Below are 24,996 nucleotides of genomic sequence, written 5' to 3'. Positions count from 1 at the left end.
TCCGCTGTGTATCCTTGCAGAAGTTCCCCCCCCCCAAATGAATCAATAGCTTCCTTAAATTGATATTACTTGGATCCTTGGATATACAGTGGTACCTCTACTTAAGAGCTTAATTCATTCCGTGACCAGGTTCTTAAGTAGAAAGGTTTGTAAGTAGAAGCAATTTTCCCCATAGGTATCAATGCAAAAGCAAATAATGCATGGAAACTCATTAGAAAAGAAATAAAAGCTCGGAATTTGGGTGGGAGGAGGAAGAGGAATTAGAGGTGGAGGACAGTCAATCTCCAGAGCGAAGGGAGCATTTCTTTTCTCTGGGCACTGGCAGAGGTTTATTCCCTCTCCAAGTGCCCAGAGAAAGGAAAATGCTTTTTTTGCTCTAGACTGCCAAAGCCTCCTTAAGACCCCCCCAAAAGGCTCTGGCAGCCCACAACAGCCCAAGAGGGCTGGGATTAAAGGGGGAATGGCAGGAAACTAAGCGAGCCTTCGTGCCGCTCTCAAATTTCCCAGGAAATTGTTCCGGGCTTGGGTTCTTAAATAGAAAATGGTTCTTAAGAAGAGGCAAAAAAATCTTGAACACTCGGTTCTTATATAGAAAATTTCTTAAGTAGAGGCATTCTCATGTAGGGGTATCACTGTATGTCTAAGTGGTAAGTATAATTTTGAAATTTAAGTTAGCCTTTCCAAACCTGCCTCATATGTCTTGTCTGTTATAATGCATATAATACATCCAGAGTGTTGCAGTATAACCTAATACACCAATTGGAACTCGAAATTTTATCAACTGAAGTAAGAGACACAGTCCACTTAATAGCATCTTCTAGTGATTGCAGAATAATGTAGGCGTCTTCAAAAATGACCAAACATGAAGCTTTGGGTTATTTTTCCCCAATGAATGGTTTAATTAGCTCCCTCTTATTTATCTTTAGAATTTGTGTGGAAAGTGAGTTACGTTTAGGTCTTGTTTATGTAAAAATATTAAAAATTCATAAGGATAAACATACCTTTAAGAACTACCAATTTATATAAATGTTATTCACTATATATACAGTTATTAACAGTTCCATAGCACAGTAGACAGTGTAGCAAGAATAGAAAACTTGTTTACTACAAAGAGATTGGAGAAGATCCTATAATGAAGAGTATGAAGGTAAATGAAACCATTTTAGTTTTATATATTCAAATTTTGGAAGGTATTGCTGCTAAAATCAGCCATCCCAAGTCTGCAGAGAGGGGCGGCATACAAATCAAATTACTACTACTACTACTACTACTACTACTACTACTACTACTACTAATAATAATAATAATAAATAAATAAATAAATAAATAAATAAAATCAATGAGTTTTCACTCTCACAAATAGCATTAAGTAGCACATGTTCCAAACATAACCCCATCTGGAGCTGCTTTGATTTGCAAATAATTCTTTTATATGATTGAGCTGCATTAGTTACTGGGTTGCAAACAAATGTTAACAGATAATTGGTTTCTTTATTGCTTATTTGATCCCTATGACAATCATTAAGTGTTGTACCACATGATTCTTGACAAATGTATCTTTTTCTTTTATGTACACTGAAAGCATATGCACCAAGACAAATTCCTTGTGTGTCCAATATCACTTGGCCAATAAAGAATTCTATTCTATTCTAGTTGGTTGCTGCAGAGAAACAAACCCACAATGTTTATATTGCTTGTTTTCTACCAGTCCATTTCAGGGCTTCAATAAATGTGCTACTTGAGGAAAGCAATGACATACCTCCCATGGCTGAAAATACCAAAAAATTGATCCAACCTTATTCCTCAGAGGAGCTCGCTTTGCTCTTTTTGATTGTATTGCTTGCACAGCTTGTGCTGCAAGATAAACTCCATTGTAGATATTGTAACTCTCTCCAGACATGGTCATTTCAAATGCAGAGCCAGCAACTTTGCCGAGCTCTTCCTTCCCAGTGCAGCGTTCAGTTTTTATGTCAAATTGAGACAGTGAACAATGAAATACAGTTTCCCAAAACCAATTAATGAAAGGAAATGGACTTGAAGAAGGATTTAGACTTTCAATATATTCCTGAAATCCTGGCACAATCCTTGTGTGGAGTGAGAAGTATAGGGAACCATTGAAAGTCTGGACTAAAACCTTCTGTGGTGATGATACAGTCACTGTGAAATCCCACTGGTAGGTCATGATCCAAACTCTGTGATCTATTGGGTTCTTTTGGTAAACTTCAGAAGAATAAAGTGCCCATTGTAAAATCTCCATAGATTGGACAGTCCCAGAGGCAAGGAATATACGGATATTCTTCACTAAGATAGTGCTTATCATGTTGGTTATACGATCAAAAAGGACATATTTATTTATGACTGCATCTATTATAATTGGGATCATTGTCATCCATCCAATGCAAATATCACTCTGGAAGAGCCTTGGTTGGAGATGCTGAAAAAATGCTTCCCCACTCTCATCCTCTGAGACCAAGAGGCCAATCCAGTTCCATCCAAAGTGTTTCAGTAAATGAACAATCCCCTCATATTGTAAATTTTCATTGGGAACCATGTTAAAGAAGGAAGGGAACTGCCTTTTATCATGTAGTTCTGGATCAGAGGAAGCATAACTGAGCTGTTTGGAAGAAAAATGCATAGAAAATCAAATTAAACACCTTTGTGATCCTGTAGAGCTTAGAGCAATGATGGTGAACCTTTACGGCACCGACTGCCGAAAAGGGAGCATTTAAGGTGCATGCACTCCAAGAGCATGCACACACATTCATCTGGGACATGACCAGGAAGAGGAGTTGCGCAGAGGGCATGTACATGCCAAAAAATGTACTTCTGGCAAGTCTTCCAGTTATTGACATGCTGGCTGCCACACATGTTTATGCCGGAAAATGTAAGACCAGCTGTTCCAGTTTCTGACACTGATGCACACAAATAGACCAGCTGATTGTCATGTGTGCATGTGTACCAGAAACCCAAAAGTGGAATGGGAGACACTGCATGTGCCAGGCAAAATGGCTCTGTATGCCACTTTGGGCACACATGTCATGGGCTTAGAGCTTTTCCATTGTCCATAAGACATTGGATTTGATTGTGACATTATGACTGTATTACATAATGCCAAAGGTTGCCATCAAGGATTACATCAAGAAAGAGGCCATAAACTTCACATTAACAGACTCTGGGAACTTAGGAGAGTCTGAGAAACATCTATGAAGAATGGATACAGGAACTGGTTATGTCTTGCTTAATGAAAAGAAGGACCAGGGGAGACATGATATCAGTGTTCCAATATCTCAAGGGTTGCCACAAAGAAGAGGGAATCAACTTATTCTCCAAAGCACCTGAGAGTAGAAGAAGAAGCAATGGGTGGAAACTAGATAAGGAGAAAAGTAACTTATAATTAAGAAAAAAAATTCTGACAGAACAATTAACCAGCGGAACAGCTTGCCTCCAGAAGTTGTGAATACTCCAACACTATAGGTTTTTAAGATGTTGGATAACCATTTGTCTGAAATAGTATAGGGTTTCCTGCGTAAGCAGGGGATTGGACTACAAGATCTCCAAGGTCCCTTCCAACTCTGTTATTGTTGTCATCATCATCATCTTCATTTTCATTGTCATCATCGTCACTATCACCACCACCATTATTATTATTATTATTATTATTATTATTATTATTATTATTATTGTTGTTGTTGTTGTTGTTGTATCAGAACTGGGCAATATTAGCCTGCTAAAACTGATAGAAGCCAAGATTTATTTTAAAAAACAGAGATCTTCTTGGACCCTTTTTGCTAAAGCAGATGAATGGTGGAAAATGGTCATACTTGGGGGAACTTGTAGATGTTCAAAATGTGGGCCATCTGAATGGAATTGAGGGAGGTGAGGTCACCCATGATAGGCAAGAAGTCCAGCTTCTTTCTTGTGATACAGTTAAAGTTGATTGGAATCCCTCGATTTAGAAACAGTAGATCCAAAATATGCTGACTGGACTTCCAGGCACTGAAACCATTGTCATAAATCTCCACTATTGGTGTGGAGTTGAGGAATGGCTGGATGTTCTTGTTGATCTCATCAATGGCAAAATACATAGAAAGAGGATGCTGGGCATATTTTGATATCATGCTGAAACAAAAATACAAATGTACAAATAATTATACCATAAAAGTTATAAACAATGTAGATAATTTCAGCAATTTGTGCAAAGAAGATTAATTTTAAATATACTTTTTTTTATAAAAATATTTTTGTGAATGTTTTCACAGGCATGGAGGGCAGTAAAATCAGATTTCACACCCTGAAACAGCACTAAGAAGCAGATACCTGAAATAGTTACATCTGGTCTGGTCTGAATTTGGAGATGAATATTTGTTATGATTGAGCCATTGTGATTTGCACCTCAACAGCCACTGATTGTTAGAATATAATAGAATGGAATGGAATGGAATAGAATAGAATAGAATAGAATAGAATAACAGAGTTGGAAAGGACCTTGGAGGTCTTCTAGTCCAACCCCCCTGCTTAGGCAAGAAACCCTACAGACGAATGGTTATCCAACATCTTAAAAGCTTCCAGCATTGGAGCATTCACAACTTCTGGATGCAAGTTGTTCCATTGATTAAATGTTCTAACCGTCTTTAAAAAAATATTTTTATTGATTTTATAATATAAAACATACACACAACATATAACAAGTGCTCGGTGATTGTGCCAACCACCAGACAAACATTCGTACCCCACCACCAATGGGGGGGGGAGTGTTTTGTATAAACCATTTTAACCCAAGAGCAAAATATCTATTTACATATTATAAAGTGATTCCAATTTGTTTCTTGTAGATTGGTCTCGGATTCTACTCGCCATGTATCATCTTAACTTGTCCCATCATCCCATCAGTTGTCGCAAGTCAGTTTCATTAACCAAAATTATCCTTTTGTCCATAATCTCAAATTGAATGTGGTCCACCATGTACCAGTACCAATTTTGCATTATCCATTTTGTCGCATCCTTCCAACCCAAGACTATTACTACCTGAGTGCTTTTTATCGCTGCTTGTTTTATTTCTCTAAATTCTCCCATCTCATTACTTTTGACTAATACTGTCATTTCCTTAGTAATTATCCATCTTATATTTAATATCCTATTAATATCCTCTTGCACTTTTTGCCAAAAATTCTGCACTACTGGGCATTCCCAAAACATATGCATAAACACTCCTTTATCTTGGCACCCGTGCCAACAAATACCCTTAACATTCTACTGAAAGTATGCGAGTTGAACGGGTGTGTAATACCACTTATGTAATATTTTCCTTCTCTTTTCCCTAATTCTTGTATCCTTAGTTTTCCTTATATTCTCTACTATATTTTTCATCTCTTGCGCCTTTACTTGTATCTCATTTTGCCACCATTTAGTCAATCCTTGGATCACATCTCCGTCTGACTGTACTAACATCTTATATATATTACTTGCGCCTTGGTACCCTCACTTTTTTCTCTTATTATTTTCTCTAACTCTATCTCCTCCCTAAATAGTGCTTCTTTATTCTCCCTTTCATTCAGATATTTACATACTGCATTTGCTAATTGTTCTAACTGTCAGAAAATCTCTCCTTAGTTCTAAGTTGCTTCTCTCCTTGATTAATATCACCCCACACTTCCTGTTCTACCTTCAGGTGCTTTTGAGAATAATTTGACTTGGTCTTCTTTGTGGCAAACAGAGAGATATTGGAACACTGCTATCATGACCGCCACGAGTCTGTAGAGAGGGGCGGCATACAAATCTAATAAATAAATAAATGACTCTCCTACTCCTTCTTTTCCTGCCACCATTTTTTTTTAGCCTCCAGTCTCCTAATCATCTTTGCTGCTATTCTCTGCATGCTTTCTAGAGTCTCAACATCCTTTTACAGTGGCACCCAAAAATGAATGCAGTATTTCAAGTGTGACTTTATCAAGGCATTATAAAGTTGTTGAGCAATAAAATAGGAGCTATGCATGTGAATCCTTTGTAATATAACATCAATGTCTTCTATACAAAGCAGCAGTGATTTAAACATTTACTATTTTCATTTCAGGACTATATCAGTTATAAAACTCCACCTCTTGACACATATAAAAAGAGTAGATTTTCCAACTAAGGAAAATGCAAAGTTGGAATCAGATTTACTCTCTATTAGAATAGATGCAGTGAAAATTTACCTTAATCATTTAATTAAAATTAATTAAATAATTAAATAATTAATTAAATAAAATTAATTATATTAATTATATAGACTTTCAGCAAGACTTATACCTCTAGGTTACAATTTTGAAGAGGCTGGTTAAAAGTCCATTTCCTAACAGAGTTCAAGATGCCCCACTTGAATCATAAAGTTATCTCCTGACAGAAGCTGTATTTGTCTTTGAAAGTCTAGGAACACCAGCATATCAACTTCATCAATTAATATTGGGTGGATGTATAAATCTTGCACAGTAAATTATCCATTAAGGTATATAAAACATATTTTACTCATTATGTTGCAGCTTCCTTCTTTTATAGTAAAGGTACATACAAGATTGCATAAAATATATCAACTATCTAGGTCTTCCTAGAACTTCTTGGAACTGAGTTCCTTTAAGATTGTACTTGCAGTAGCTTACTAGAAAGAATTATTTCCATTTATGAATTCCAAAACAGATAAATGATCTGAAAGCAGGGGGTTGGACTAGAAGACATTCCCAGAGCCCTTATAATTCTCTTATTCTGTAAAGATTCTCTACAGAATTTTAGCTATGCAATTTGGGATGAATTCAAAAGGTATGGGGTTCTGAACAGATTTCCAGGAAAATTGCAGACTTCAGGATCCAGGAGTATTATTCAGGTGACCCTGAGGACACAGATAAACCTCCAAGTGCTTCAACAACCCTATAAAAGGATTCAAATAGCCAACTGTCTGCAAGGAATATATATATACATTTCCATTCCCCACCACTGAATCAGACTTGAAGAAGTTTCTTGGATGAGAAGCAAAATGTCTTCAAAGAAAAAAAAAAGCAAGGAAATCCAGTTGTCTCCTGAAAAGGCATGTTTGGGATATTTCAGCTCTATTCTGATTGAAGAAAGAAAGCCCCCAGTGGCATACGGGAAAAGATAGAGAGGCAATGGCTGTATTTTCCATAAATTCTGTGCTACTTCCATTCTGGAGATGGAGGGAAGAATAGTGTTGGAGCTTTTCTCCCCACTAAAAATCCATGATTATCTCAAAATGTTTTCCTAAGGACCCTCTCTTAGCAGTTGGAAACCCTGCTCAAATATGAGTCAAACTAGCAGTGCTATCTTTGATGAATCCGCATACAGACGGGAAGTTGAACTACTATCCTTGTGGTGTGACCAGAACAATCTAGAACTGAACACACTCAAACCCGTAGAAATGGTGGTAAACTTTAAGAGAAACCCTTCCACCCTTCCACCTCTCACAATACTAGACAACACAGTATCAACAGTAGAGACCTTCAAATTTCTAGGTTCTATCATATCTCAAGACCTAAAATGGTCACCTAACATCAAAAACATCATCAAAAAAACACAACAAAGAATGTTCTTTCTGTGCCAGCTCAGGAAGCTCAAACTGCCCAAGGAGCTGCTGATACAGTTCTACAGAGGAATCATTGAGTCTGTCATCTGCACCTCTATAACTGTCTGGTTTGGTGCTGCAACACAACAGGATCAACACAGACTTCAGAGGATAATCAGAACTGCAGAAAAAACAATTGCTGCCAACCTGCCTTCCATTGAGGACCTGTATACTGCACGAGTCAAAAAGAGGGCGCGGAAAATATTTACTGACCCCTCACATCCTGGACACAAATTGTTTCAACTCCTACCCTCAAAACGTCGCTACAGAGCCCTACACACCAAGACAACTAGACACAAGAACAGTTTTTTCCTGAACGCCATCACTCTACTAAACAAATAATTCCCTCAACACTGTCAGACTTTCTATTAAATCTGCACTTCTATTCTACTAGTTTTTCTCATCATTACTTTCACCCATTTCCTCCCATGTTGACTGTATGACTGTAACTTGTTGCTTATATCCTAAGATTTTTATTAATATTGCTTCTTCATTGCTTATTTGACCCCAATGACAATCATTAAGTGTTGTACCACACGATTCTTGACAAAAGGATATTTTATTTTATGTACGCTGAGAGCATATGCACCAAGACAAATTCCTTGTGTGTCCAATCACACTTGGCCAATAAAAATTCTATTCTATTCTATTTGAACCAGAATAATGCACCTCTCCTCTACGTTCTATCCCCTTTCTCTGAACTTGTATTACATTTTATTCAATTAGAAATGAGGCACTTACATTCCATATTCCGAAAGATATGGCATTCTTTTGAAACTCTGTGTACGTTCATCAGTCTTTGTGAAGGAAAAAAATCCTCCGAGTATCATTTTATCTGCAGAGGAGGTAAATATTTTTCTTGGAATATTAGAAGGCTGAAGACAGATTGATTTCAACCTCTCATTCCCAGTGCCAGGAAGAAAGAAGAGGAGCAGAAGAAATTTAAATGCTAGGAGTCTTGAGCCATCATTCCACTTTTTCAAATCCATGGTCAACAAAATATAGCTGTCAATTTTGCAAAAAATATTTCCTCGATTAGTTCTAATGGGAAGCATCTAGTGAAAAGGAGGAGAACTCAGATAAATGATGAAGTTTCAGTGGCACAAGGTGAGTTTTGAGGAATCGTTCAAAGTGTGGAATTTCTGAATCCTTTTTCTTTCAACAGTCCTTGTTCAGGCGTGATACTGTCAAAGGAGCAGAACTGAAATATAGCAATTTTGCAAATTAGAGGGCAATTCATAACCTTACCCACAATTCCCTGGTGATTTAGACAAAGTTTGTTTGTCTGAAATCTGTACATGACTTATGTAAGAGTTATAGTTCAGTGTTACTTGCATTCTCTTGCCTTGCAATCATATTTATTCTTATTTCAACCTTATATCGAATGATGGAGAAAACATTTATTTATTTATTCATTTATTCATTTGTCCAATACATAAATACATAGGAAGAAAATAGACATGTGATAATATAAAAAGACAGTGAAGGTGAACTTAGAGGAGAGGATATATGAAAGGAAGAGAATATATAAGATAGGTCAAAAAAAGGAAAGACAATTGGAGAGGGGATGAAAGGCACACCAGTGCACTTATGTACGCCCCTTACTGGCCTCTTAGGAACCTGGAGAGGTCAATCGTGGAGAGTATAAGGGAGAAGTGTTGGGGGTTAGGGGTTGACACAATTGAGTCCGGTAGTGAGTTCCAAGGTTCGATAACTCGATTGTTGAAATCATATTTTTTACAGTCAAGTTTGGCGCGGTTCGTATTAAGTTTGAATCTGTTGCGTGCTCTTGTGTTATTGCAGTTGAAGCTGAAGTAGTCATTGACTGGTAAGTCATTGCATCATATGATCTTGTGGGCAATGCTCAGATCGTGTTTTAGGCGTCGTAGTTCTAGGCTTTCTAGGCCTAGGATTGTTAGTCTATTTTCGTAGGATATTCTGTTTCGAGTGGAGGAGTGAAGGGCTCTTCTGGTGAAATATCTTTGGACATTTTCAAGGGTGTTGATGTCTGAGATGTGGTATGGGTTCCAGACAGATGAGCAGTAGTCTAGGATAGGTCTGGCAAAAGGCTCTTGTGAGTAGGGTGAGGTTGCCTGAGCAGAAGCTGCTTAGGATCAGGTTGACATCTTATATCAACTAATATGGGGGATACAGTGACTCAGTGACTAAAATGCTGAGCTTGTCAATCAAAACGTCAGCAGTTCAGCAGTTCAAAAGCATGTAAAAATGCAAGTTAAAAAATAGGGACCACCTTTGTTGGGAAGACAACAGCATTGAGTGCACCTTTGCTGTTTAGTCATGACAGTCACATGACCACAGAAACATCTTTGGACAGGGCTGGCTTAGAAACTGAGAGGAGCACCATCCCCTAGAGTCGGGAACGAGTGGCACATATGTACAAGGGGAACTTTTACCTTTATCTTTTTATCAGCTAATATAATTTCAGGGCTAGTCAATATTTTGTTTCAGAGGATCTAATCTTCCTCCAGATCTATCATCCACTCTGCCTGCATGTGTTTCTGGAAGCAGCCATTTTAGGAGAAGGAGCAGGAGTTTTATATTTTAATTTGATTAGAAGTAAGGTGGAAATTGAAATAACAAATGAGTGCAGTTAAACATAAGAACATAAGAAGAGCCATGCTGAATCAGGCCAAATCCCATCGAGTCCCCAGTGACCCACCAATTGTACAAGGGGATCTTGAACAGAAAGAGAAGGCAAAACCCTCCCTTTCCAGTTTCCCTGTCTTTATCAAAAAATATCTACTTTACAGAATCTTTTCTGGTTCAGTGATTCTAAAACAAAATTACACCCCCTCCTTAAGAGTCCCACCCTGTTCTTCATTATTTGTGCTTTATAGGAGAAGGGATGGGAGGGGGTAGCCTCCCTCCCTGCCTCCCTCCCCCTCTATGCTCTCTCTCTCTCTCTCTGTATGTGCTTTTTAGGAGAAGGAATGGGAGAGGATAGCCCACAACTTTCTGCCTCATTCCAGCAAGAGGGGAAAGTTGGAGATTCATTCCTTTTGCACTCTATGTGTACTAGTTTGCATAGATAGTTTTTCTCATTCCAGCAAGAGGGAAAATGATAAAATCAGTAAAATTCTCCACAAACACAGCTTTTGGCACTGCCCAAAAAATAGCCAACATCTTAAGAAACCCCAAAGACAAGATACATCTAGAAAACCAAGGAGTCTATGCAAAATCTGCCCAGCCATATATATTGGACAAACTAATAGGAGAATAAACAGATGAATCACAGAACATAAGAACAGTCAGAAAAGAAGAAAACACCTTTTCCCTTTTCCAACACCTCAAAACAACAGGACATGAAATTGATTTTAAAAGAACTAAATTAAGTTCCAAAATCGAACACTTCAACAAGAGAATAATTATGGAAGCCATTGAAATAGAGAAACACCCCACAACATGAACAAATGTGATGATGCTTCAAGCCTTCCAGTTGTCTAGCCATAATCAAATCCCAGCCACAAAAACTGACACCAGACCTAGAACAACACACGATGCCACCACCAATCACCCTTACCAGACCCAAACCCATACCCACTCCACAGACAAAATACAACCACCACCCAGAAGCCAAACCACAATGGCACCTTCAACTGCTGCACTCCCTCCAACACTCACACAAAGCAACCTGATACCATGCCATAAACACATAGCCAGATCACAAATTCAGAGCCAAACCAAAACCTGGGATGTTACATCACAGACATACATTACAAAGCAGTCTGCAGGAATCAATTGCAACAACTATTCAGGATGTCACCCCCAATCTGAAAACATCAACTAATCCCAGTGGCCAATCAGGTCCCACAGAGTTGGCCTTCTCCAGGTCCCATCAACTAAACAATTCCGTTTGGCGGGAGCCAGGTGAAGAGCCTTCTCTGTGGCAGCCCCGGCCCTCTGGAATCAACTTCCCCCTGGAGATTTGAATTGCCCCCATTCTTCTCGCCTTCTGCAAGATGTTGAAGACATATATATGTCACCAAGCATGGGGGGACTAACTATCTTTTTCTCCCCCACCACCTTTTTTCTGACTGTAATACATGAGAATGGTGTGATCGTGCAGTAACAATTGTTTTTAATATTTATTAGTTTTAAATTTAGCTTTTTATCTAATATTGGATTTGTATTCTGTATATTGTATTTGTCGGCGTTCTAAATAGCATCTGAGAAATATACCAAGTCCCAGTCCAATTCTCTCAATCAGAGCTTGATTTATTAACAGAACCATGTTAGCTACGCAATTGTCATTCCAATTCTGATCCTTCCCAGAATCCCACCTAGGTTAAGGTTCATCTTACATCCCCCACACCCACAAGTTCATCACGAGAGCCAGTCTCTGTGCAGGGGCTTATCAACTTCCTCTTCTCTTCAGTTGAGGCAGAACAAACGATGGCCTTGGCTTGGAGAAAGGAATCTTTGGTTGTGTCTAGTAACTTTCCCCTCTGACTACTCACTACCCCTCCCATCCCCCCTTGTGTTGTGTCAGGCTGAACTCTCTAACTCCACATGAAGACTTCGGCCTGACAGGCGGGCCCCCTTTGAAAAGAACCATCTCCTGGAAAATTAGAATAAACACATAGGGGTTAGTATCAGTTAAATCAATTAAGACATTTCAGTTTAGTTGGGTAGGTTTCATGAAACCGCTTAATTAATCTATCAGATTTGACATCCCGGCTCTTAACCCAGGTTGCTTCTGACTGGGGGTATCCTTTCCAATGAATCAGGTACTGCAGTTTGACTAGGAAAATGCGGGAATCTAATATTTTTTTGACTTCATAGTGAGTCTCCCCCTGAATCACTAGGGGGAGAGGAGGCGGCTGTGCCTAATGTTGGACCCAATCACAGGCTTTAGCGTATTTGTATTTTAATGCCATATTTTAATTCTATATTTTAATAGTTTTATATGTCTAATTAACTTAATTATATTTTAGCTAATTTATTGGTGAGGGTTTCTTAATGATGGATTTTTGGGATAACTAGGAAGGTATGTATGGAGTGAATGATTGGGGTGGGTGGGATCTTATGTATGAGATAATTGGAAATGGTATGAATGAGAATAGTCCACCTGGTGATGGAGAGACAGGAGGGATGGGGTGTCTATCTCTGGGGTGGAGGAGGGCCAGAATATCCCGGTCTTGCTGGGGAGAAGTAGATATGGCGGGAGTCATGGGGCTAGCCTTTCTGGAGGAAGAAGGGATCGCTGCTTAAAAGCGATCCCCTGTTCCGGTCCCATGAGCTCAACCCGGGGTACAGGTGATGAGTGTAAACTGGTTGGTTGCTGGCGGCTGCTGCTACTCAATGCCAGATCGGTCGTAAACAAAGCTCTCCTCATCCGGGATTTGATCCTGGATGAGGAGGCCGATATGGCATGTGTGACCAAAACCTGGCTGGGCCCAGAGGAAGGAGTTCCTCTCTCGGAAATATGCCCATTAGTTCTTCAGTTACTATCACAGCTGTACTGTAGGCAAGCTGATTCAATTCTTCAATTGAAGTTACATTGACAGTTGCAAGTGCAGAGTTAATATCTTCCATCAGTGGGACAAGTTGTTTCTTAAGTTTTTTAAGGCTGGCAGTCTCTTTCGCTCTGCATTGGACCCTGCATGAGCAAATATTTGGTCCTTCAGTTCTTGCTGCCTTTGAGTCATAGTGCCAAGTGTCTCATCTGCAGCTTCTTGCTGTCTTTCCAAGTTTTCATCAGGTTCCAGTTGTGCAGTGACTCCAGATCTTATTGGAGCCTCTACTGATGCCAGATCAGATTTTCGTGTTTCTATTTTACAAATTTTCTGTATTTCTTCTAATTCGACTTCACTGAACATTTGGTACCTGATTATGAGTCATCGCTGATCAGCCAGTCAAAGTTCCGTTATTTTTGAGTCTACATATTCTTGTTTCGATAATTGGTACATCCATCTTTGATATCCACTTTTCAGGCTCCAAGTTGTAATATCACTTCATGATTGTGCAATTCTCTGACATTGAGAATTTCTGCCACTTTTTGATTTGTAAGCTTTGTTTGTTTTGTTCCTGTAGCTCATTTGTCGATGGCTGCCCAGGTTCCACAGCAGCCACCGTGGTCCTTTTTATCCTGGGCGAGGAGCCAGTATGGACTTCTTTTTGTTTTGTCTCTCCATTAGTTTAAATGGGTTAGGTACGTTTAGTCTGGCTCCTCTGCTTTGACCACTCCAGCAAGGTTAGACCTACCAGTAGTTTACACTACCGCCAGCACAGCTCTCAGCTTCATTGAAGCACACAAGCCCCACTACCATGACATATTATTATTATTATTATTATTATTATTATTATTATTATCAACATCATCATTATTATTATTTTCAAAAGTATTGTTAGTTTATAAAGAGGGTAGAACACATTATCAAATAGTCAATTAACAATTAGGTGAATATTTTTTTTAGATCAGTTATGTGGAAAATGTTTAATAGATAAATAACTCTTCGTGGAATTGATCCAAATTACTATAATGTGTTTATGTACTTAAGGCTCCTGAGATTTTTCGGAACACAGCAAAAACTATAAAGTATAGATGAAAGAGTTTATAAGCTAATCCCAGTTCTATGGAGAACTTCGGGCAGTGGGAAAAGTCAAATAAGGCTATTGGGTTTATTTCCTCCAGCATGTTTTTTCCCCCTTTGATCAGATTTCATATTTCCCCCAATTTCAGATTTGAACTTTAGAAATTTCATTCATTATTCAAACACGTTCCATATCTCCAATGAAGCTAAAAGTTAGATTGATGGTTTTGTCTTAGGAAGTGTGTTTGGAAAATCCAGTATGATAAGTCAAATCCATTGGTGTGGGTTGATATGTTGGAGGCCTCTTTTGGAAGATGTTTTGGCTGCTGATGTATTATTCCTTTTGATGTTCCCTGTGATCAAAGTGAATGCCCTCAAGTGCCCAGAGGTTGATCCCTTTCCAATTCCACATGAATGGTATCAACCAGGTGATCTCCTCATTGGAGGGATGGCTTCACAGAATCTCTATGCCTTCAGTGAGCATTCATTTTATAAACATCCATCTCAGGAGCTATATGGACTTCCAGAGTAAGCAGATCCCATTCCATTCTTCACCTAAATTTTCCTTATTTCTTCTCATCTTTTAAAGATTATGTTATCTATTCTGAGAGTAAACAGGTGCTGAAATAAAGCAAATGGAAACTTAATCATCTGGTCCAAAATTTCCTGGTTCTAGGCTAAATATGACTTTTGTTCTCTCATCAGGATATTTTAACAGAATAACAGAGTTGGAAGGGACCTTGAAGGTCTTCTAGTCCAACCCAAGCTCAGGTAGGAAGCCCTATACCATTTCAGACAAATGATCATCCAATCTCTTCTGAAAAACTTGAAATGTTTTACGTTTATTGTATTTTTAAGAAGATGTTATGAGAGGTCGATCATGAATAATTAATAAACAGTTAATTGCAAATCCCTTTGACACGGGCACTTAATGAAATGAAGAAATCTTAAAAAGATAAAATCCCTCTATTAAATAAAGTAAGAATAGAATTAATTGATTTTTTTTCCTAGAGGGGCACTAACATCCAACTTTAGATAAAGTTAGAAATTGATCTAGGATGCTCTTCATAACTGAAAAGTTTATAACTGAGGAAATTTAGAAACTAAAGCTGCATAAAACATGATACTTAAGAAATTATTAGCTGAAAGGAAACTGCTCATCTCAAATTATAACGCAATGTTTGAAATGATTAAAAAAGGCAGAAATTTACATCTACCTGAAATAGAAATAGTTAATAGTACTTAATCAATTCATCATTGCCCTGAGTGCAATTAAAATCATAACAAATATATTTGACATAAATAATAGATCAACATTAACTAAAGGTAAACTTAAGTACTTAGCAGTACAAAATGTTTCTCTTTCATTTGCAGCAGAAGCAGAATTTTTTCTTTTTTTTCCCTATAATGTCTGTCTGAATTTATTTAAAATAACTTTAAAACATATTTTGAGTGATCTATGAGAACTGAAAAGCTGTGAGCTGGAAGAAATCAGAAGAAAATGAGTTTAAAGAACAATATTTCAAATGCCCTTTCCCTGTGTACTAAGTTCTACTTTTTTAAAAAAAGAATTAAGGTTGAAGGAGAAAAGTAAAATAATAATAATAAGTTTAGAATTTATCTATAGGGAAATAGTTCAGTATCTTGCCAATGAACATTTCTTTAAAAACCTAAAATATATATTATTAGCATATATTATTCTCCGTAACTTTCCATGAATAAAATGTGTAATAAAATTATGTATGGACTGTGACTTATGTATGAACTGTGACTATGATTTAAAATTATTAAATAAATTAGAAACATCAGCTGTATTTTTTAAAAGAAGGTCCAATTCCAATTGCAATCAGAAATCACTCTTCTTTCAATATTATTCTACACATTATAGTACTGTTATCTCTATTTGCAGTCTGATCACAAAATTCTACCAGCATGTTCTTTCCTTGGCATTTGCTGTGAAGGAGATCAATGAGAATCCACAAATTTTGGCAAATGTTACCCTTGGATTCCACATTTATGATAGCTACAATAATCCTAAAATGACCTATCGGACCACCCTGGACTTACTTTTCAAATTAGACAGATTTCTCCCCAATTATAAATTTGGACTTCAGAAAAATCTCCTGGCCATTATCGGAGGACTTGGATCAGATACTTCATCCCATATGGCAGAAATTGTCAACTTGTACAAAATTCCACAGGTGGGTCCAGGATGAGGGATTTATCCTCTTAATTGATTTGAAGAATTAATTGATTGATTAAGAATGCCCAAGGATATCTTCAAGTCTTCATTCTCATGAATCTCATCTAAGACTTAAGAAATGAATCAAAATCAAGGTTAGATTCCTTGATGAATGCTGATAATATTTTAATATATAAGTTGGGGGGAAAGAAATGCCCAGGAATTTAATCATATTCTCAAAATTTGAGAAATTATGCATCAGGTGTTAATTCTAAACCAGGTGTTGGCAACCTTAAACACTCAAAGAGCCACAAGGTCATAATGGAAAGACCCCTGTTCAGTTCTGGAGCCTATCAGAAGTCCAGTTCCCCCACCATAGATTCTCCTCCTAGTACAATGTCCTTTTTCCTCTTCCAGTCCTAACTGAAACACTATCAATTGGGGAGCTGATTGGAAAACCCACTCCTTGACATAGAGTCTTCTCCTGTCATGGCCTGCTTCCCCCGCTCCCAACCAGAAGCTCCTCTCAAAATTATGATGCTGATAGTGACAGGAAGCTGCAACAGGTGGACGTAAGAGCCACATGTGGCTCAGAGTTGCAGGTTGCTGACCCCTCTTCTAAACTGTCTAACTCATTTTTGAAATGATTTTGAAATAATTTGCCTAAGCAAATTAAAACATATCTATTAGACTTTGCTGTGCCATATCTTGATGTTTTTGTTTCAGATCACTTATGGATCATTTCCTACAGAAGAAATTGATAGCTGTCAATTATCTTCACTTTACCTTACAGCCCCAAATGAGACACCTCAATATATCGGGATTGTTCGATTGCTTCAACATTTTGGGTGGAAATGGATTGGCCTCTTCGCTGCTGACACTGAGAGTGGAGAATACTTTTTGCAGAAACTGGAGCCCTTACTTTCTGAGTGGGGAATCTGCTTAGCTTTCACACAAAGATTTCCAAAACTTTTGTGTTTGGATGATTTGGACAAACTTAGTGAAATAATGCTTAATTTTGGTACACATTTCTCAGACATTAAAGCAAATACATATATCATCTATGGAGAATCTTTGACATTAGGGTGGTTTACAGCTTTCGTATTTCTCAGGGATCCTGAATATAAGGAGAATATATATTTAAGCAAGGTGTGGATTACTACAAGCCAAATTGATTTCATGCTAACAGGAGCCCAAAAGAATTGGAATCTCCAGATTTTTGACGGGGCCATTTCCTTTCAAATCCATTCAAGTGAAAATCTGGAATTCAAGGAATTTCTTCAGTCCATAAAACCCTCTTCAAGGCACAGAGATGGATTTCGAAAGCATTTTTGGGAGCAAGCTTTTGACTGTTCCTTTCCTAATTCTGAATGGTCTTCAATGGGAAGTCAAAAATGCACTGGTGAAGAGAATGTGGACACTCTTCCTTCATCTCTCTTTGAGTTACAAATGACTGGTCATAGTTACAGTATCTATAATGGAGTTTATGCGGTGGCTCATTCTCTGCATGGTTTGCTATCAGAAAACTCCAATAAGGAAAAGTTATTGGCGGGTAAAAAAGCTGCATCTCTGGATCTACAACCTTTTAAGGTAATATTTTTCAAGCAAATTGGGTTTCCTTTCTGTTAGAAAGAAAATATGTTTTCGGATAAATGAGATTGTTTAAAGCAACATAAATCATAAAGTATACTGCGCTCAATTTTGGTTACCACATTTTTTTAAAAGATGTAGAGAACAGTGGTGGGTTTCACATTATGTTCCTACTGGTTTGCCCTGTGCACATATTGTGCAAGTGTGTGCCCAGTTTGTGTGCACACCTACTTTCACACATGTTGTTTGCTCATACACACACCTTCCAAACATGTGACCAGCCTCAAAAACATGCCAAAATACAGTGGGGTCAGATAGGTGGGTGGGTTTCCACCCATGATTTCCACTACTGGTCCAAGTGAACCAGTCCAAACCAGTTGAATACCAACTCCGGTTTGCCTGTTGTGCTGTTTTTCTCACTCTGGAGACTTCAAGGGAAGCTTCCTGACTCCATAGAGTATGAAAAACAGCACAATGAGCAAACCAGAAGTTTGGAGATTATCACAGAAGTTTGGATTTTTTGCCCATTGGGACTTCTGGGGCTCCTCTGAAGGCACAATGGGCAAAGCGGAAGTCTGTCTTTCTGAAACGGTTTGCCCATTTTGCAGTTTTTTCACCATCCCAGGCTTCAGTGAGGCCTGTGAGCATGCACAGGGATGGGGACGATTGTGTGCATGTGCAGGGGTAGTGTGGGGGTTGTGTATGGGTGGGGGATGGGTTTGGGCATGTGTGTGCATGCTAGCACATGCATACATACTATTTTGGCACAGGAACTAAAAAAGTATTTCCATCACTGGTCCTCCTTGGTAGGGTATTGGACTAGAAGACCTCCAAGGTCTCTTCCAAATCTGTGATTCTGTTCTGTTCTAATGTAGCTTAATTTTGGAGCTAATTCACACCAATCTATTGCAGATCTTTTCTGAATATACATGGGTGGGTTCTAATTTATCTCACTGCAGATTCATTTCCTCCTGCACTGGGTGGCTGTGCCACAGAAGCACCTGAGGCTTTGCATGCGCATGCAAAAAAAATTAAAAGCCAAAAACAAGATGGTGATGCATGCACAATGCCAGAAACTAGACTTATGTGCACACAGAGGGAAAAAAATTAAAAATCCCAAAAAGTTCAAAAAATATATGGCAGCACCCAAGGACCGGCATCAACCGATCCAGTTTGGTAACATTTTGACATCACCAGCAGGCCATTACTGGTTCGGGCAAACTGGTCCAAACAGGGAGGAACCACTCAGGAATATACCCATGGCAGCACTTAACAACCAAATTGCCCCTTCTTTGTTATTTATATATATTTTTAAAAAAATTAAGATATGTTTTTCTTTTTGCTGAGAGCAAATAAGCCAAGGGAAGTAACTCTAGATATATCATTTCTGAATATGTAGGCTTGCATAATTTTCCCCTTTTGTAAAATGCATAGAATCACACATTTCTGTATGTTATTCAATGACAGTACTATGTGGATTGATCTCTTGCACTATTGAGCAAAACTGAAAGCATCAAGTGTTTCTCAATATATATTATTTGTTTTGTATTGGAATTTTAGTAAAGGATTGCAGAAATACCTCATATGTTGATTTCTTTCCTTTTTATTTCTTTCTTTCTATCTGTCTGTCTGTCTGTCTGTCTGTCTGTCTGTCTGTCTGTCTGTCTATCTATCTATCTATCTATCTATCTATCTATCTATCTATCTATCCATCCATCTGGAACATCAGGACTGGGATGGTAGGCACTTATGTGCACCCCTTACAAATCTCTTAGGAATGGGATGTAATCAGCATTTGACAATCTAAGTTTGGGGAAGAAACCACAGAGTCAAATAGTGCATTCCATGAATTTACCACTCTGTTCGCTGAAGTCATATTTTCTGCAATCGAGTTTGGAGCAGTTTACCTTAAATTTGTATCTATTGGGTGCTCATGTATTGTTGTGATTGAAGCTGAAGTACTCATTGACAGGTAGGACATTGTAGCAGATAATTTTATGTACTATGCTTCTCCTTGGTTTCTTCTTCTTTTTCAAATAGCTCCATCCATTTCTTCAAGGCATTTCGTTCAACAACTCAGCAGGAGAAATAGTGTCCTTTCATGAGAAGAGGGAAGTTGCAGAAGGATTTGATATCATCAATATAATTGTGTTTCCAAATAAGTCCATCAGGAGGGTGAAAGTTGGAAGCTTAGATCCTGCTGCATCTTATGGAAAAAAATTGTCCATTAATGGAAATTTAATTGAGTGGAACAAAGGCTTTAATCAGGTATGAATTTGCACCAATGAAAAATACTTACTGCATCTGTGCATGGTTTGCCCATTGCACAGTGGCAGATAGGACAGCACTCTGGGGGCGGGGCGCTTTAACATCATTGTCCAGAGAATCATTGGTTGCCCTCTTCCCCTGTTTGGAAGAGCTTTATTGCTCCCACTGCCTTAAGAAAGCTCAAAACATTCTTAAAAGTCCATTTTAACATTATTGTATTTATCACATTTGTTAGCCGCTTTGGAATGAGTGGCATATTAAATAAATTTGTCTGAAATGGTATAGCTATTATAAATAAATAAATAAATAAATAAATAAATAAATAAATAAATAAATAAATAAATAAGCAAGCAAGCAAGCAAGCAAGCAAGCAAGCAAGCAAGCAAGCAAGCAAGCAAGCAAGCAAGCAAGCAAGCAAGCAAGCAAGCAAGCAAGCAAACAAACAAACAAACAAACAAACAAATGCAGTCACCCTAGGTTCTGTGGCATTTATTTCGTGAGTTCTGTTTCTCTGCAAACAGAAGCTCACAAAAATGATCTTACCTCTTGCCGCATTGCCTGTATTGGGGTGCCCCATCTCCTGCTAACCAGCTGGTTTTTGGATCTCTGCTGCTCATGTGCGCATGTCCGTACATGTGTCTGTGCATGCATATTTTTGCATGCATGTGCCTTTCAGTTTGGACATCTGCACACATCTGCAGTTTCGGCACTCAGTATCAAAAAGGTTCACTATACTGTTATAGGATGACTACTTGATTCTTTTTGATGGAAAAAAAACTCAGAGAAAAACCTGGCAATTACCTGTGCACCTTTTTTGTGTGCTGAACAGGTTGTTCCAGTTTCTCTGTGCAATGAATACTGTCGTCCTGGATATTGGAAGAGAAAATCTGAAGAGAAAAGCTTTTGCTGCTATGACTGTGTTTCATGTCAACACGGGAAGATTTCAAGCAAGTTAGGTCTGTTATGAATGTCTAAAAAAATTTGAAAAGATTAGGGTGCAAAAGAATTGTTCCATCAAATGTTACAATTTGTTCTAATATACATATTTATTATTAAACTTGAAGATTTCTTGCCTATCCCCTTCCCCCAGGAACATGGATAACCTATGTAAATATCAGTTATTACTATTGTGTTTCCCTGAAAATAAGACCATGTTGTATATTTTTTTGAATCCTGAAAAAGTGTTTGGCCATATTGCCATGCACTCAAAAGCCCGAAAGGACTTGTTATCAGGGGATGTCTTATTTTGGGGAAAACAGGCTTATTTCAACTGTTTATAATCTCCCAAATTCTGAAATAATACATCTTAAAGAAGCTTTTAAAATACATTTCTTCTGTTATGACATTTTTACTCTAGTTATAGGATTACAAATTGGAAGTCAAACATGGTTTGGGCTGCAAATCTCAGCTGTAGACCAAATATATGTATCAGAGGTGGATTTCTGCTGGTTCAGACCAGTTCTGTAGAACTGGTAGAAGGAATTTTTCCCTGTTCGTCGAACTAGACAGTGATGGCCAGCTGACCAAGCCCATGAATTGGCTCTCTCGCCAGTGCCACCGTCATCTAGTTTTTTTGCTTCTGTGCAGGTGTAGAAGCTGGGATTTTGACACTGTGTATGCGCACATGCATGCATAATGTTAGTACATGGTACATACTGTTATTTGGGATTGCCATGTTTGTTAAACTGCCTATTGTAGTTAATATATTTACAGTTGTAATATCACTTTAAGGACTTTGGCTGGTTAGCCATAAGAGGGCGTCAGTACTCTCTCCTATTGATGATGCTGGATTGCTCATTCACCTTTTGCCTTTACCTTGAGGGGGGGTGTATTTCATTTGTTCGTGATCAGGGATGTTCAAATTAGTGTACTAGTGAAAAAAGTATTCAGAAAAACCATTCCAGTAGCTAGAACCAACCTTTTTATACTTCGGGTCTAAAAGGACCCGGAGGAGCACAAGTGTATAATCTTTGAGAACATCATTTTTTCTCACTTCAGTTTTCATTTCATTGTGTTTAGAAATGTTCACATTAGTTTCCCAATATCAAAAATGGTCAAAAAGGTCAGATTTTGCAGCCTAATCTAGATGAAAATGAACAAATTTCACAAAAACGGGGGGGCGGGGTTTGATGACCAAAATAAACAAATAAGCATTATTTTTTTCACTTCAATTTTCATTTCATTATGTTCAGAAATGTTCACATTAGTTTCCCAATACCAAAGATGGTCAAAAAATTCTGATTTTGCAGCCTAATCTAGATGAAAATGAACAGAATTTCACAAAAATGGGGGGGGGGTTGGTGAGCAAAATAAACAAATAAGCATTATTATTTTCACTTCAATTTTCATTTCATTGTGTTCAGAAATGTTCAAATTAGTATACTAGTGAAAAAGGTATTCAAAAAGACCATTCCAGTAAGTAGAACCAACCTTTTAATACTCCGGGTCTAAAAGGACCCGGAAGGTAACAATTGTATAGTAAATGCAAGGAGAGTACCAGGGTTAAGCCCATTTAGGAAAGGTGAATTTAAGAACTGTTGGAATTTTTTCTGTAAAATGAAAGAACAACAAACAAGCAAACAAACAAACAAACAAACAGTAATTTATATTATGTATAGATCAGTGTGTATTAAATTACGAGTGGTGCAGTGGTCTAGAGATAGAAATCTCATCTCACAATCAGAAGGCTGTGAATTCGATCCTGGGTAGAGGCAGATATTTCTCTCTTTGGGTATACTTAGAATATATCTGGTTACCAAAATTCCACATCCACAACAGGAAGGGCATCTGGCCATTAAAACACTCTGCTAGCTCCATTCAGTTGTCCAGATTCCCATCCTGCAAAGGATTATGAGATTCCTAAAAGAAGATGATTATGATGAGTCTTCAGAGAGGGGAGGCATACAAATCTAATAAATAATAATAATAAATAATAAATGAAATAACCATTGGAATACAAATATATAGCCAACTAATCAAAGATGAAGGTCAATTCATTAAATAATACCCAACCAAAAATGTTAAAAAGTGGTAAACAAAAAGTTTCCTTTTGATCCTTTATCTAGATACAGAAGATTGTTCCAACTGTCCTGAAAATCAGTATCCAAGCAAGGAACAAGATCGATGTCTTAACAAAACAATGAATTTCCTGTCCTCTGAAGAACCTTTAGGGATCATTCTGGCCTCAGCTGCTTTTTTATTCTCCCTCATGACAACCAGTGTGCTTGGAATTTTTCTTAGATGTAGAGATACCCCCATTGTCAAGGCCAACAATCGGGACCTCAGTTATACTCTCCTTATTGCTCTTTTACTATGCTTTCTCTCTTCCTTGTTATTCCTTTATCAACCAGGGAAAATAACCTGCCTTCTCCGACAACCAGCATTCGGCATCATCTTCTCAGTTGCTGTTTCTTGTGTGTTAGCTAAAACTATTACTGTGGTTGTAGCTTTCATGGCTACTAAGCCAGGCTCTTCCATGAGAAAATGGCTTGGGAAAAAAATGGCCCTTCCCATTGTCCTTTCTGGTTGTTTTATTCAAGCAGGTCTTTGCATTCTATGGCTGGCAACTTCTCCTCCATTTCCTGAGTTAGACATGAATTCCCTTAGAGAAATCATGATTTTGCAATGCAACGAAGGCTCCATCTTCATGTTCTATTGTGTCCTGGGCTATCTGTGCTTCTTGGCCATTGCCAGCTTCATTGTGGCTTTCCTTGCCCGTAATTTACCTGATAGCTTTAACGAAGCCAAATTCATAACTTTCAGTATGGTGATCTTCTGCAGTGTATGGGTCTCCTTTGTCCCAACCTATCTGAGCACCAAAGGAAAAGCCATAGTGGCTGTGGAGATCTTCTCCATCTTGTCCTCCAGTGCTGGGTTATTGGGCTGCATCTTCTTCCCAAAATGCTTTATCATTGTGTTGAGGCCAAGACTAAATAGCAGGCACCAACTAATCAAACGAAATTGTTAAATTATATACACAGTATATTTCTGAATGACAAGGTAATGATATTAGCATAGAAAAATTAAAAACTGTCTCTTTTTAATATTCCTTTCTATCCTCCTTCCAAACCAACATTTGTACTCTGTTTTGCCCTCCGTTATTGAAGTAGTGATTCTACAATGTAGTGAACATCACTTTTCACATTTTATACTTGTTGCATACAGGCAACCTGGCCTCCAGAAACTTCATCATGGCTAAACAATAGGGACAAACAATAAAAATAATTATCAAGTAATGCATTTTTCTCAGTGCATTGTCATGTTCTTATATGTTAGCCACTTAGAGAAATTGTGTTTTCAATTTATGTCATTTTAATATGAAATATATGTCATATAATTTGTCAGATTTTTTTAAAAAATGAAACATATATGCTTTAGTGCAGGAGCATCACAGTCAAGGTCCAGGGTACTGGATCGGGCCTGTCTGGTGCTTAAATCTGGCCTGAGGGGCCACCATAGAAACAGCAAAGAACTGGCCTGGAGTGCTGCTTCTGTTAGCAAAATGGAGCTTCTTTTTCACTGGTAGAGAGTTTCAGGAGGCTGTTGTAGCTGAAAATGGAGCTTGGGAGCCCATTTTTACTGACAGAGTGCCTGGAATCATCACAGGCATCTCCAATGTAAAGGATTTCAAACTGGCCCTCCCCACCCTGGCTACCCCGACCCCAAGCCCTCGAGGTCAAATACAAATCTGATGCAGCTTTCAATGAAATTGAGTTTTAAACTCCTGCTATAGAGTATTGGTACATTATTTCTAACCTATGGAATAAGATTTTAATGCAAATTAAATAAAAGGA

At 38.0% G+C, this 24,996-nt stretch overlaps 2 protein-coding genes across 2 annotated transcripts in view; one reads left to right on the top strand and one right to left on the bottom strand.

Moving 5' to 3' along the window:
- The window catches only part of LOC139154299 (uncharacterized), a 1,065,525-nt gene that overhangs the window by 988,003 nt on the left and 52,526 nt on the right, over window positions 1-24,996 (bottom strand). The gene's annotated exons all lie outside the window — the stretch shown is intronic.
- On the top strand, window positions 14,423-24,170 carry LOC139153146 (vomeronasal type-2 receptor 26-like). The gene is made up of 6 exons (XM_070726747.1): window positions 14,423-14,691; window positions 16,073-16,364; window positions 17,072-17,935; window positions 19,976-20,203; window positions 21,033-21,159; window positions 23,269-24,170. Exons 1-6 carry the CDS (start codon window positions 14,423-14,425, stop codon window positions 24,168-24,170), a joined length of 2,682 nt encoding a protein of 893 aa, XP_070582848.1.

The sequence above is a fragment of the Erythrolamprus reginae genome, chromosome Z, assembly GCF_031021105.1.
Source record: "Erythrolamprus reginae isolate rEryReg1 chromosome Z, rEryReg1.hap1, whole genome shotgun sequence".
Taxonomy (NCBI): Eukaryota; Metazoa; Chordata; class Lepidosauria; order Squamata; family Dipsadidae; genus Erythrolamprus; species Erythrolamprus reginae.
This window is presented reverse-complemented; position numbering and strand designations above follow the sequence as displayed.